The following is a 13,745-nucleotide window of genomic DNA, read 5'->3' as shown; positions in this document are numbered from 1 at the left end:
CAACGCACGGCCGCCCCGAACCCTACAGGGACCGTCAGATTATTGCTGCAGGGCATGCAGCCTCTCCCCGGACCTGTGCACTCCACCACACCAGACTGACCATGGTCCACCATGTGAGAAAGGTGGGAATGAAAAAACAGGACACCAAGTTGTGGGCTAGGCCAGGCTGGCGATAAGGTGCATGTGGCTACCACGCTGCACGAGGCCACACCGCCAGCCCCTGAAAGCTGGACAAGGGGTAAGACCATGCAACAGGGCAGGCTGCATCCACTCTCCTAAAACCGTGACGGCAGTTGGACTGCCCAAACGCAGTGTTCCCCAAGTGCCACGCAGGCGGGATTTTGCCACCCCACCCACACGTTCCTGCCTTACCAGGGGATGCGGAGCAGCAAGGCTTGACTTTCTCCCTCTTCCTCCGCATATTGCAGTCCCCGCCCCTAGCCAGCTGATGGGGGGAGATGCTATTGCTCCCTAGTGGGGGGTAGCACGGCTTTCAGGCCAACTCGGCAACCCCCCGCCTGGCCACGCTAAGGTACCCTGACCCTCGGTGCTGATGCTGGGTCGTTTGGTCTCTCTACCCCTGAAAATGCCCGCTGGGAGCTCGCACACACCCACAATCGCCCCTACTGCAGCTTTGCCCAGGCCGCTGATGGAAGATGCGGCTGGCTCGGAGGCCAGCGCCTGAAGCGGCCGATCAGCATCTCCCACAGGACACTCAAAACTGATGCTAATGAGCGGCCCTCTGTGGCCTGGACCGGCCATCCCCTGCCCCCGTGTTTGCTCGCCCCGCCAAGTCCCGCACAAGGTACTCTCGGGCCCGTGGACAGTGGAGACGAGACGACAAGCAGAACACGACCCTCCAGACGGCGTGTCGGGCAGCAAAGAGGAACAACAATGGCGGGGGGAGGCCTAAATACCCCTCCCCATACCCCGCCCGCCGGACATTACGTGTCCAGCGGGCCCTGTAAGGGGACTCCTCCTGGAGTCCCTCAGAAACGAGTGGGGGTGGGGAGAAGCCTAAATGCCACTAAGGGTTGGCCGCCCTCCGAGGTAGCCCCCTGCGGGGGCCGCGGGCAGCTGCAAAGTCGAAAAGTTAATTTTGTTCTAATCTTTCTATACTTTTTTTTATTTCATGTATACATTAAGACTGTGCAAAATGTAAAACACAGCAACAACTAAGAAAGGACGCACAATAACACACAGCATGAAACGAATGTGCATTTCAGAGAAGTGTGACATCTTTGGTTGTGGAGCCGCAGTTATCCCTGATCACACTCTGCAGCCAATCACCTTCAGCTTTAGGGGCGGGCCTTCTTCAGGGGCTAAGCGACTCCAAAAAGAAAACATAAAACACCAGCAATGACAAAGGCAGTAGGCCTGGCTTTTGATGAAAACTAATGACACATGCATGTGTAACAAGGCAGACTGGGGCAGTTTTAGTTTTGTTTGTGGTATATTTTTTTAACAAGTTAACATACATTTGAAGTAGGGAAAGCTAAAGTAAAGATCACAAAAAGTTGAGAATAAGTTTTAAAAATAATTATTTTATGAGTGACCTTAGTTTGTGCACACTGTACTCGTTAACCAAAGTGATCTTGCTTTGCATACACTGTACTGGCGGACCCAGGTGATCTTGGTTTGCGTACACTGTACTGGCAGACCCAGGTGATCTTGGTTGGAGTACACACTACTGGCTGACCCAGGTGATTTTGCTTTGTGTACACTCTACAAGCTGACCCAGGTGATCTTGATTTGTGTACACTGTACTGCTTGACCCAAATGACCTTGGTTTGCTTACACTGTACTCGTTGACCCAGGGGATCTTGGTTTGCGTTGACTGTACTGGTTAACCCAAGGGATCTTGGTTAGCGTACACTGTACTGGCTAACCAAGGTGATCTTGGTTTGCGTACACTGTACTGACTGACCAAGGTGATATTGGTTTGCGTACACTGTACTGGCTGACCAAGGTGATCTTGGTTTGCGTACACTGTACTGGTTAACCCGAGTGACCTTGGTTTGCTTACACTGTACTTGTTGACCCAGGGGATCTTGGTTTGCGTCGACTGTACTGGTTAACCCAAGGGATCTTGGTTTGCGTACACTGTACTGGTTGACCCATGTGATCTTGGTTTGTGTACACTGTACTGGTTGACCCAGGAGATCTTGGTTTGTGTACACTGTACTGGTTGACCCAGGAGATCTTGGTTTGCGTACACTGTATTGATTAACCCAAGGGATCTTGGTTTGCGTACACTGTACTGGTTGACCCATGTGATCTTGGTTTGTGTACACTGTACTGGTTGACCCAGGAGATCTTGGTTTGTGTACACTGTACTGGTTGACCCAGGAGATCTTGGTTTGCGTACACTGTATTGATTAACCCAGGGGATCTTGGTTTGCGCACACTGTACTGGTTGACACAGGGGATCTTGGTTTGCGTACACTGTACTGGCTGACCCAGGTGATCTTGGTTTGCGTACACTGTATTGATTAACCCAGGGAATCTTGGTTTGCGTACACTGTACTGGTTGACACAGGGGATCTTGGTTTGCGTACACTGTACTGGCTGACTCAGGGGATCTTCGTTTTCATACACTGTACTGGCTGACCCAGGTGATCTTGATTTGCGTACGCTGTACTAGCTGACGCAGTTGATCTTGGTTTGCATACACTGTACTGTTGCAGGGATTCTGCACATACAAAGAACTATGCACAGGAAACCACGACCTCGGTGTGTAGTGGTGTACCAGAAAACCCACCTTGGTCCCCAGAACCTCAATCCGACTAGCTATAGTGTCTCATTTGTTCTCAGTACTACAGCAAAGCTACCAATGATTAGACATCCTAGATTATGCCACTCCATCCCTCTCAGGAATCGCGGGAAGAAGAACACTCTTTTGTTCAAACACTCATACTTGTCCACAACAAGAGTAAACAGAGACACGCTATAGTTTAAAATATTTATTTTAACTAACGTGCTCTATAATGCTGTACACGAGCCAATACTAGCAGCAAAATACATAATATTAATATAATCAGCATGGTTATAATTCCATAAAGCATAAAAGGGGAAATCATATTATAACAACAGTGGAAACAGGACTACAGCGCCTTACCATCCTCCCAGTGCTAGTATCCAGTTTATTATATGTATAGAAGACCTCTAGGCTTTATCATGGGGACCCCATACCTCCAAGTTTAGATACATCTTAGGACAAGCACAGCTCTTCGTCATTGAAATGAATCTCTCCAAGTGCCTTTTCATGCATGCAATGCCATATTAAAAGCACTCGACTTTTAGTAGTGTACCTGTGTTCGATGTTGTGTCTATGGGCGTGGGACTGACAAACTGAATCAACAGCATACATTGTTTTTTGACCTTGAACACGTTGTGCAGACGAGGAGCACAGTGTACAGATAAATGTGTGAAAAGCTGATAGTTCTCATGTGAGAATGCACCAGCAGCCTATCCATGAGAATAAAACCATGAAGTAACGTGAGCAACAGCGGCAACATGGCTGCCAAGCATATACTACCTAATGCTAACTTAGCAATGTCTGCATTTTATGACCTCACTACACCCTTCCCTGGTCAGTCCATCGGACAAGCGTTTAAGCAGAACACAGAGTTCAAGAAGTCTGACTCAAAAGTTTGAGCATTGATTTTTAAGTGTTTTTTTGGTAATCCGGGAATGGTGGGTGATTTCAAAATCAGTTTCTCAATTTTGGGCAGGAAAGGAAAAAAATATATATTCCGTCCTTCAACAAGGTTGACGTATACAAAAAAGCCAACAAAAGACGAAAGAAAAATCTTGCAGATGGTCGTTGCCAGCCAGGTTCATCCATCAACGTGTAAGGGCAGTAAGGTGCAACAGTCTCCCAGAGGAAGTCATTGTTATCGTCAGAGAAAAGAGACACCATCCAGTCAAGCAAACTGAAAGAACAAACTTGTTCTTCAACAAGGGGTGCCTCCAGCACCATCAAAGGGCAACTTGCATGATGCTCGATGTAACTTTGTTGTACGAAATCCTGTGCTGCTGTACAGATATCCCACTGTGACAAAACTCCTAGCGCAGCCGCGCAGGCAAGGATCCCAATACCGGGACACTCTCACTCATGGGACACTAAGTGACTCATCTGCAGATCAAAATCCAGTGCAGGAGACACCATGTTGGAGAGGCAAAGGTGTAAGGCCCGTTCAAATCAATATTCCAGGCAGGTAAAACAGGTTGCACGCAAGTGTAGTATGCAAATCGAAAGGACAATCCGTAAGCCACGCTGAGAGTGGCCATGGGCAGAGTACCATAGCATTTAAGCTTATGGCTACAAAGCATCTGCAGCCGGTCTAGGCTGTGTAGGGCCGCAGGAAAAGCAGCCATTGCGCAGTAGGGAAATCAGCAGCAGCAACTCCAGTAGCCAAGGCAAGTAATAGTGGCAACCCACCGAAGACGCTGGAAAAAATAGAATGAATAAATGCCGGTATCACACCAAAAATAGTTGGAAAGAAGACACAAGGCCAGAGCCCACAACTTTAAAAAAATGTGCCAGGCCGGGACAACAATGCTCTAATTCTGCTCAACTTATCGAAGTCTGCCCTCAAGGTCGAAATGGAAGGCCAGACTGAGTTATCGAGTCTCCCGTGTGGGGTTGGAAATAGTACATTTTTACAGCAAACCACATGTTGTGAGACTGTCACAATGTAGGGAATTATTAGTAATCAAAGGGAGAGAGAGGAACAGCTGGGATAGTTTACTCCCCCTGAGATATATCTATTATCAATAGGAACTAGCCATAAGGGGCATGAATATAGTCTGTGTTGTGCATGGAGAAAAAATATTATTTCTTTTGAAAACCCTCCCCCAACAACCTAGTTGGTGGCATGCTTCATCGTCGGACATCACCCGGTGACACCAAATGTGTCCCAGGTGTGCTTCCACGGCTGTTTAAATTGGAGCTGGTTTTGGTGAGTGAGTGTGCAATGATAGCATGTGAGTGTAGGTTAAAACTGTCCATCGGTCCCAAATCCTCTTGTGGGTAATTTAATTAGCAGGCCCTGGCAGTGTTAAAAACAAGGCAGTGGATGTGTTGTGGGGTTATCTATGGTCTCCCACATCCTGTGTGGTTAAAATGTTTCAGCTAGGCCTTGATTATGATCTCGCTTTTTTCAGGACATTTAGGGTGTATGTGAATTGATTTAAAACGGTGGGGGGGGGGGGGGGTCAAAGTATGATGTGTATGACCCACTATATGTTGCACTCGCTAAGGTGCAATATGTGTAATAGGTCTGTTTGGAGATGAAATTTTGACCTGCACTCACAAAGATCCCATGGACTCCTTGTACGCCTTAGAGGCGAATGCAGGACTCTGGTCTGAATGGAAAGTGCCACATGCAAAAATTCCCACAGAGACATGCAAATCCCTGATGACAGTTCGAGCGTCAGCACTTCATTGTGGCCACACCCAAAGAAAATATGTGTACAAATCAACTGCAACTAAATTGAATTTATAGGCAGTATCTGAAGAAAATGGACCCCAGTGATCTAAAAAAACACATCCAAAAGGTCTGTTAGAAATACACAGCGTTGTTTGTGGTGGACGTCCTACCGTAAACAGCTTTATCTGTTGGGAAATGTCACATGAAAGTACATAATTACATGTTTGTTTATATAAACCATGCCACCAGTAACGCTGCTGTAAGATTGAAACAGTCGCAGACACTCCAGCATGGGCCGAAGCTAAGCCTTCGTGTGCGGCTGTTATCTGTGAAAGTCTGTGGTCCGCTTTGGGAATTAACCTGTCACCAACATCATTAATCCTCACATAAGGAACTCCTTCGGGACTTAGAGTATCTTGAAGGGAAACCCTGCGGTATTTGCCGCCCCTTCTCTTTAGCAGCAATAGCTGCCAAGATGTCATTATCAATCTTATTCATGGATCTTGTAACCGCTGCAAACTGAAAACGTGGCTAATGCAGATTTAACTGCTTCTCAGCTAAACTATTTCCAACCGTATGTATTCCTACACGCTTGTGGCCCAGAGTATGAATTACATGTGTGAGAAGCAGACATTCTTTAAGATCTGTGACTCGAAACCAAAGCATTTTATGCTTAAATGCGCTGCCTTCAGAATTATGATAGCCATCTTGAGACCAAAAGTGTTAGTTGTCATTGAAAGACTGAACACAGTAATAAGAATCACTTACAATGAGAGTAGTCACATTTGGATCTGCAAACTAAAGGGCGAGCACCAGAGCGCGCAGCTCAGCTAACGGGGCGGTACAGTCTCCTAGTGCCTGAGTGTGTAGAGCACTTGACTTGAACTCTCCGTTCACTATGGCACCTGCCACAATTGCGCATGCTGCAGATTAAGAATGCTTTGACCCAGTTGCCAGTTGCGCTGAACCGTCTGTGTAAATGATACAATGGTACTCCTCCAACGGACGCATAGACATAGGAGGAGGATGAACAAATTCATACTGTAAAAACTCCTGTGTTTGCAGAGAGGAGCTGAAGATGAAGGTGACATCTGAAGATGTCAATGAAGTCGCTTATTGTATCCAACGTGGATGCAAAGCTTTTGAGTTTGGTACACCTGCCTTCGTCACTGCTTCCAGGGCAGGATGTGGTGTGACAACCAAAATGGCCTTCCCCTGTGCCAAAGCGCATTCCTTCAGGATCGCCATCTGGACAGGTGTCAAGATTTTATCAACAGAGGAAAACTACAGTTCAGCTGAAGTGTACAAATGCGACAGTTCTCATGTGAGAATGCACCAACAGCCTATCTATGGGAATAAAACCATGTAGTAACGTGAGCAAAAAAGACAAGATGGCTGCCAAGCATATACTAACTAATGCTAACTTAGCAATGTCTGCAGTTAATGCTATGACCTCACTACAGTACTGGCTGACCCAGGGGATCTTAGTTTGAGTACACTGTACTGGCTGACTCAGGTGATCTTGGTTTGGTACATGGTACTGGCTGACCCAAGGGATCTTGGTTTGCGTACACTGCACTTGGTGACCCAGGTGATCATGGTTTGCGTACACTGTACTGCCTGACCCGGGTTTATAAAATAGGAGGGGGTGCAGTGGGCACCTCTCCGAGGGCTTATCAAAGCTCCAGGGACTGCCAACTCCTTGGGGCATTTGTTTTTTTGTATGCAGGATATGTGGACGCAGTACCCTCTGTGCCCCGGCGACCGCCACCTCCCCAAGACAAAATGTTTATAACTAATTTGGGCACCCTGCCTGGGTCACTTAAAAATATGTTTGCGAGTGGCCCCTCCAATACAGCCCACGAGACCACCACTTCCAGGCGGCTAAACTTAAAATCATTGCAGGGGCAGTACTGCCTCCCGCCCAGCACTGGCGACCGCCACTTCCCCACAGCTACATATAAAGTGAATGAGAGGGCCCATGACGCCCCTCCACAGCCCCAGGGACCGCCACTTCTCTGCGGCAATTTATCAAAAATAAAAGGCGCCTCCCTGTGGCTGAAATACATAAATATAGGGGGTCCGTTGCAGACGAATATGTGACGTTGCAAAGCATGCCATTACATCGCATGCCGTTTCAATGCAAAACTTTACCCCGACTTTCTGTCGGGGAAGCGCTGGAAGTTGGAATAGATTCATTTTCGATTCCAACTCCAGTGTGTGCAACAGTGGGGAAGGTGTTGGAGTTAAATCCTACAACTTCTACCCACTGCTGCACACCTCTTGCGTTGCAATGGCATGCAATGTAATTGCATGTGTTGTAACGGTTGCGTTGAAAAGGCTGTTTCCCGTTGCAGACCCCAGGGACCACCACCTCCACAGGACTAACTTATATGTTGAAGGGAGGGCCAAGTGACCCCGCTTGTGGAGCCTTGGATGGCCTTGGGGACTGCCACTCCCCAGGGTTGGCTCCCTCTATGTCTCGGGTGCACTTCCTCTGTAGATATCTGTTTGCTTTTGCTTCAAGAAAAAGCAAAGATAACTTTGATTTCTGCACGCCGGAGCTGTCAAACAGCTCCGGCTTGCATAAAGCAGAGATTTCTTCTTTTTCTCTGCACGCAAATATGCGTGCAGAAAACCAGATGAAAGCATTGCCGTGACAGATAGGGTGCTGCATTTCAGCAGGCCCCTGTCTGTCACAACAATGCTGGCTCCTGCAGGAAGCGGGGAGCTGACAGTGACAGTGGGCGCCCTGAGGCTCCCCTGTCATTTCCCAACACAGGTCATTGGGTGCCATAGGAGCACCTAGAATACAAAGGCCGGGAACTGGAGTATAGGAACCCCAGGGCCATACTTGGCCCCCTCTCCTAATAAAATATTTTTTTAAAGGCCCCTCTCTCCTTATAAATCTATATGAGATGAAAAAGGCCAGACCCTGGGGCATGGGGCCATGCAAACCCCATCTCACATTACAAAAATAAGTATTAAAAAAAAAGAAACACCACCCTCGAGAAATCACTAGAGGCCCTACCCCCTTACTCCACCACTCTGCAAACTTGCCTCCTGGCACACCATTAGTTGGGGGATGACGTCCCCTTGGATACTGAGAGTCCTTGGAGGCCAACAACCCCTCCTGTTACTTGCAGTAAGTGCTACACAGCGGAATGGCTGAGTGTTCGTAGGAGGTCATGCCCCTTTCTCGAACACTCTGCAAACGTGATCCCGGCACATTAGTTGTTGAGGGATGCAGCCCCCTTGGATGCTGAGGGCCCTTGGGGGACAACAACCCCTCTTGTTACCTCAAGTAAGTCCACCCAGCAGGATCGCTGAGAGCTTGTGAGTCCCACCTCCTTTCTCCACTAGTTAGGAAATAGAATTTAAAACCCTAGATATTCACTGAAAAAAACAAAGGTTACAGGGAGATTAAAGTTAGGAAATATTTTTTTTTTAAACATAAATTCACTGAAAAAACGCAAGATTACAGGGATTGTATAGTTAAACTCAGGTTTCACTCGTACAAAACCAGTGAAATTCAGCAGTTATAGTTAACTGAGCTAATTATAACTCGTGCCCCCACAATGCACTGCTTATGACCTTGCATATGACATCACTCATTACATGGTCAGTGACATCACTCATGACATCACTGATGACAGACAGCCCACCCTCAAACACTAGACAGAGCCCTCGACTGGGAGCCGTGTCTGGGGCTGCATTCATCTCCCCCTGCCCAGAGACAAAGTCCCTGGCCAGTGGTAGAGCCGGGGGCTGATTGCTTTTGAATTGGTTTTCACATTTATTTAAAGCTACACGCATATTGCCTCCAATTTTTAGGCTGTGGCATGTTTTCTTTTTTTAGTTTTTGTGGCATATGCTTGGCATAAAAATAAAAAAAATATTTCATGAGCTTAGCCTTCGTAGACCTACACTACAGGATATGCAACCTCCTGAGCCTGCACTAATGAATGATCAATCTTATGTTTGCAGTGAAATAGAACTTTCCTCCCTTTGTCTTTTGACTGGTAGGGCTCAGTGTGGGGTTGGGGGCTCTTGATGGCATCATTCAGGCCATGCTGGGCCCATGAGCCATGTTTGATGCATTTAAGCTCTCTGCACTGAAAACACTGTCTAGTCACTCTCTCAGAGCAGTAGACCCCTGAAAGGAAACAAAAGGGGGAAAATATGTGTAAGGAAATATAAGAAAGCAGAGAGTGAATCACAAAAAGAAGTTGTATGAGGGGATCTGACAATGCAGAAGAGGGCCTCCTAGAATATACGCGTGTTGTGTGAGGAGATCTTAGAGTATAGAATTTGGGGGCGCATAAAGCTGAAGTTAAGAAAGGGATGTTGTAAGAGGGAGTCAAAAAGTGGGAGGTATCTGTGAGCACAAGAGTATGGAAAGATGTTTTGCATGAGGGAAACTAAGAGTATAGAAAGAGGGTTAGACAAAGCATTGTGACAGTGTAGAACGCTTAGTTGCTTAAGAGGATCTGAGGGTGCCAGGAGATGTGGGTATTGGGGAATAGAAAGAAGGGTGTTCTCTGATACCTGATAGTGTAGAAAGAAATATGGGATATTAGAGTGAAAAGAGGGTCACAAGAGGAGCTGTTGGAGTATATAAAGGCGGGTTGTACTAGGGTGTCTGAGTTTCTAGAAAGATACGGTGTATCAAGGAATCTGGGAGTATTGAATCTAGGGTTTAATGAGAGGATCTAAGGATGTGTGAAGAGTTAATGTATGGGGATCTCATCCTACAGAAACAGGTGCCCCAGAGTACAGAAAGTGGGGTTGTGTAAAGATATGTGCGGTTAATAAAAACCTAATAATACTAATAGTAAATAACTATTATGCAGGTAAAAGGAGGGGTCTAAAAGTATAGCAAAGGGATGCAAGAGGAGGCTAACATTTTATAGTATGGAAATATGGGTTGTGTAGGAGGTGCATCCGAGAGTAGAGACAGAGGGGGTTCTACAAGGGCATCTAATAGTATGAAATGAGGGTGCGCATATGGGGGTAAGGACTTTGAAAGAGGTTTTAGGAGGGAATCTGAGAGTATAGAAACAGGGACTGTATGAGTGAATCTTAAGAAAAAAGAAAGTGAAGAAGTATGAGGAGATCTGAGAGTAGAGAAAGGTACATAGCAAAATTGAACTCTAAAAGAACAGAAAGAGGGTTTTATGAGGAAAGTTGAGAGTTTACAAAGAGGAAGTCCTTGAGCAGGTGTGACAGTATAAAAAGAGGGTTGTATGAGGGGATAAGACATATTGGAAGAGGATATGTATGAGGAGACTTGAGACGATATGAAGCGCATGAGTGTGTCTTACAGTCTAAAAAGAGAGTTGTGTGAGGGGATGGGATCGTATTGAAAGAATTCATGAGAGAACATCAGAAAGAAGAAGAAAGTTGGTTTGTATGAGGGGATCTGAGAGTATTGATTGATGGCTGTATGAAATTATCTGGTAGGAAACAAAAAGGGTTTGAATGAGGACGTCTCAGTGTAAAGAAACAAGCAGCCTATGAGGGGATCTGTTAGTATAGAAAGATGTGATGTATGAGAGGGTTTGAGAGTGCAAAGTGTCCTCAAATAAGTGGATCTGTGAGTATAGAAAGAGATTTGTAAATATTTGTAAGCAAAATGTCTGTTTTAAGGTCTTTTCTATTGAAAATCTCCAAATAAACCAGAGGGGGAGTGTGGTAACAGCTGGACCACCTGAACAAACAACGATGTGCGTGCCGATTACGGCCTGCATGAACCCTGTGTCTAATACCTCATTGACAAGCCATAGTGCCTCCTAATATGAAACGTTTCATATTTGTAGTTTTTAGTGCTCTTCTAAACACTGCATATAACAAGAGTTCATTTTATCCATATTTATGGACTTTAGAAGGGTGAGCCAGCTGTGGTGGGTCCAAACTTGAGACAGGCTGATCACCACACATCGCAGTGGCGAGCGATGAGCTCGTTGAGCCATCCTGTCCTGTGGGTCTATGAAGTTTAAGACCGGATCTCCTGACGCCGACAGAGCACCTTGTTTTTGCAATTTCCTATATAAAGTGTTCAAATGGGAACCTAAGTAGCTTACGTTTGTATTTCATATTTATTCTCTGGGCGTAGGTGGGGGTCTCGCACTGAGCAGCTCTGTATGTTTCAATGTTCATTACAGGTGAGTGTCACCAGCTCTCTCGCCTCCTCTGGATATGCAGCAAATCAAGGTAAATGCCAGAGACGGAGCCTGGAGCTCGTTTCCCTTATTTAGTCCCTTGGCGTCACACCGTCCAGTCAGCCGATCACCCAAGAGTCTGTTTTGTGAGAGTGGGTCTACATACAGTGACCCCGCAGGTTGTACTGGCCTTCCTCACTTACCTGTCAATGTCATAGAATTGCATCATGCTTAAAAAAATGTAACACACTTAAAAAAGTGATTTTGCTAAACATATTCATTCTACATTATGTGGTTATGTGAAGTTTGATCCCAGGTGTGAATTGTGGAAGGTGGGAAGAGCAGGGGTGCTATCCATTACAATGCTTTGGTCTGTGACAGTTCATGTATGTCATGGAATGTTGTCTTGTATCCGTGGAGGTGGCTTGGTTTGTGGGTGGTGGGAGTTATAGAGAGTAGCGTGAGCCCACATGGAGAGGCTCAGGTTGGTGAGGGGCTCAGTTAGTTGCGGAGGCTGATAGGATGATGGTTTGGAGATGGAGAAGGTTGAGCTCATACGTGAAGGTCGTGTAGAAGCCTCAGAGGTTTTCAATGCTCTCTACGTCTCCCTCAGGTGTTCGTTGAGCTGAACGAGCTGATTTACGATAAGAACCAGGAGATGCAATGGAGGGAGACAGCCAGATGGATCAAGTTTGAAGAAGATGTGGAGGAAGACACGTCCCGCTGGGGCAAACCTCATGTGGCCTCATTGTCCTTCCGCAGTCTGCTGGAGCTGCGGAAAACCATCACCCATGGTGAGTGATTCCAACAGGTACCTCGGATGTGGGACACAGCTTCTGTTCTGCAGGACATGCCTTGATCCAGCCTCACAGACCCTGCATGTCTTTACATGGCTTCTACTGTGTAGTTTTGCCAGTTTGTGTTCTTTCCTTTCGTACTATAATCCAGAGACATTGTGTGGACATTGCCTGGGGTGTAACCTTTTCCAGATTGCTGATTGTCAACGTTGTTGGGCAGCCATTCCAGATGGGTGGCGCTGTCAGTCAGATCTCGGGCATTAACATGAACTTCTCTAACACCATCCATGATGAGTTATCAGCCTCTCAGTGCAGCGAGTCCTTGGGAGACACACTCACATCTCTTCATCGGCTCCTGGAAGCAGACCCTGTCCTCCAGGGTAGACTGCAGGGATTCCAGGGTCGGTGTGGAATGCTTATGTTGTTTGAAACCCAAAGCAGGATCACTGCATAGTTTTGAACTCGCTGAAGTTTTGAAAAAGTTTCCATTAGAAAGGTCAGCTTATAAACGAGTGGCGTATTCCAGGCCGGGCACAGCCAGAGCAGGAAGAGTGAGAGCTTGTGAAAGCAGAGGAGGAACTGAAGAACCTCAGTCAGTAGCTGTAGATGAGGAGCGCAGGTTTGGAGACCACATGTTATTGGAGGTAAATTACTGTTAAAGGGCATTCCTAGTTAATAAACTCTCTCAGCTGGGATTTGAGGAGACGTCACTTCTTAAGGCCAGAGGTAAGGGAAGAGTGTATTGTGTTGCAGTCACATTTCTTCAGGAAGTCATCTGCAGAGTGTGTAGGATCTGGGGTGCCCTGCACTCCCCGGTCCTGCCTCTGTAGGGTTTTCCTCCCAGGGCTGGTCCCATCCCCTACTGGACAGAGAAATGTCTTCCTCTTTGAGCGCCCCTTGCTGCAGACGTTTGAGGGTTCAACGCAGGCTTTTCTGGGCCTCACAGACCAGACTGAAGGCTGCTCTGAGGCTCACAGGAGGAGAACAACACAGGCCGAAGGTCACAAAACTCCTTTATTTCATTCTATTTCCACTGTCCGAAGGTCGGAAACCAATCCATCCATGGACAGTGCTGTAACTTGAAGGGGCCCCGTTCAAAGTACATGGAGGGGCCCCCATGCTCTGGAGCCAGTCTGGAGCTCTCAGGCCAGGGGCCCATGTACAGGGCTGGAGGGGGCCCCTGGAGCTTGGGGCCCCAGCACCGCAGGGCTATTGGTATGCCAATGTCCCAGGAGACCAAGGGCAGATCCCAGTGATGGGCATCACGCCCACCCTTAAAAGCGCTGCCCCCTCCCGCTGGCACGAAGACTCAATGAGGGCAGAAGCACTGACTCATGCTCTCATCCATGGGT

The 13,745-nt window shown here is 47.0% G+C and overlaps 1 protein-coding gene across 1 annotated transcript in view; it reads left to right on the top strand.

The window, feature by feature from the left end:
* SLC4A3 (solute carrier family 4 member 3) overlaps positions 1-13,745 on the top strand; it is a 475,170-nt gene that overhangs the window by 213,170 nt on the left and 248,255 nt on the right. The window contains exon 8 of the mRNA XM_086958435.1: positions 12,210-12,390. Within this exon, the coding sequence (XP_086814561.1) occupies positions 12,210-12,390 (181 nt within the window). The remainder of the gene's footprint in view (positions 1-12,209; positions 12,391-13,745) is intronic.

Source organism: Lissotriton vulgaris, chromosome 2_1 (genome assembly GCF_964263255.1).
Source record: "Lissotriton vulgaris chromosome 2_1, aLisVul1.2, whole genome shotgun sequence".
In the NCBI taxonomy this organism is placed as follows: Eukaryota; Metazoa; Chordata; class Amphibia; order Caudata; family Salamandridae; genus Lissotriton; species Lissotriton vulgaris.
The sequence above is the reverse complement of the archived record's forward strand: the minus strand, read 5'-3'. Positions and strand labels throughout refer to the sequence as shown.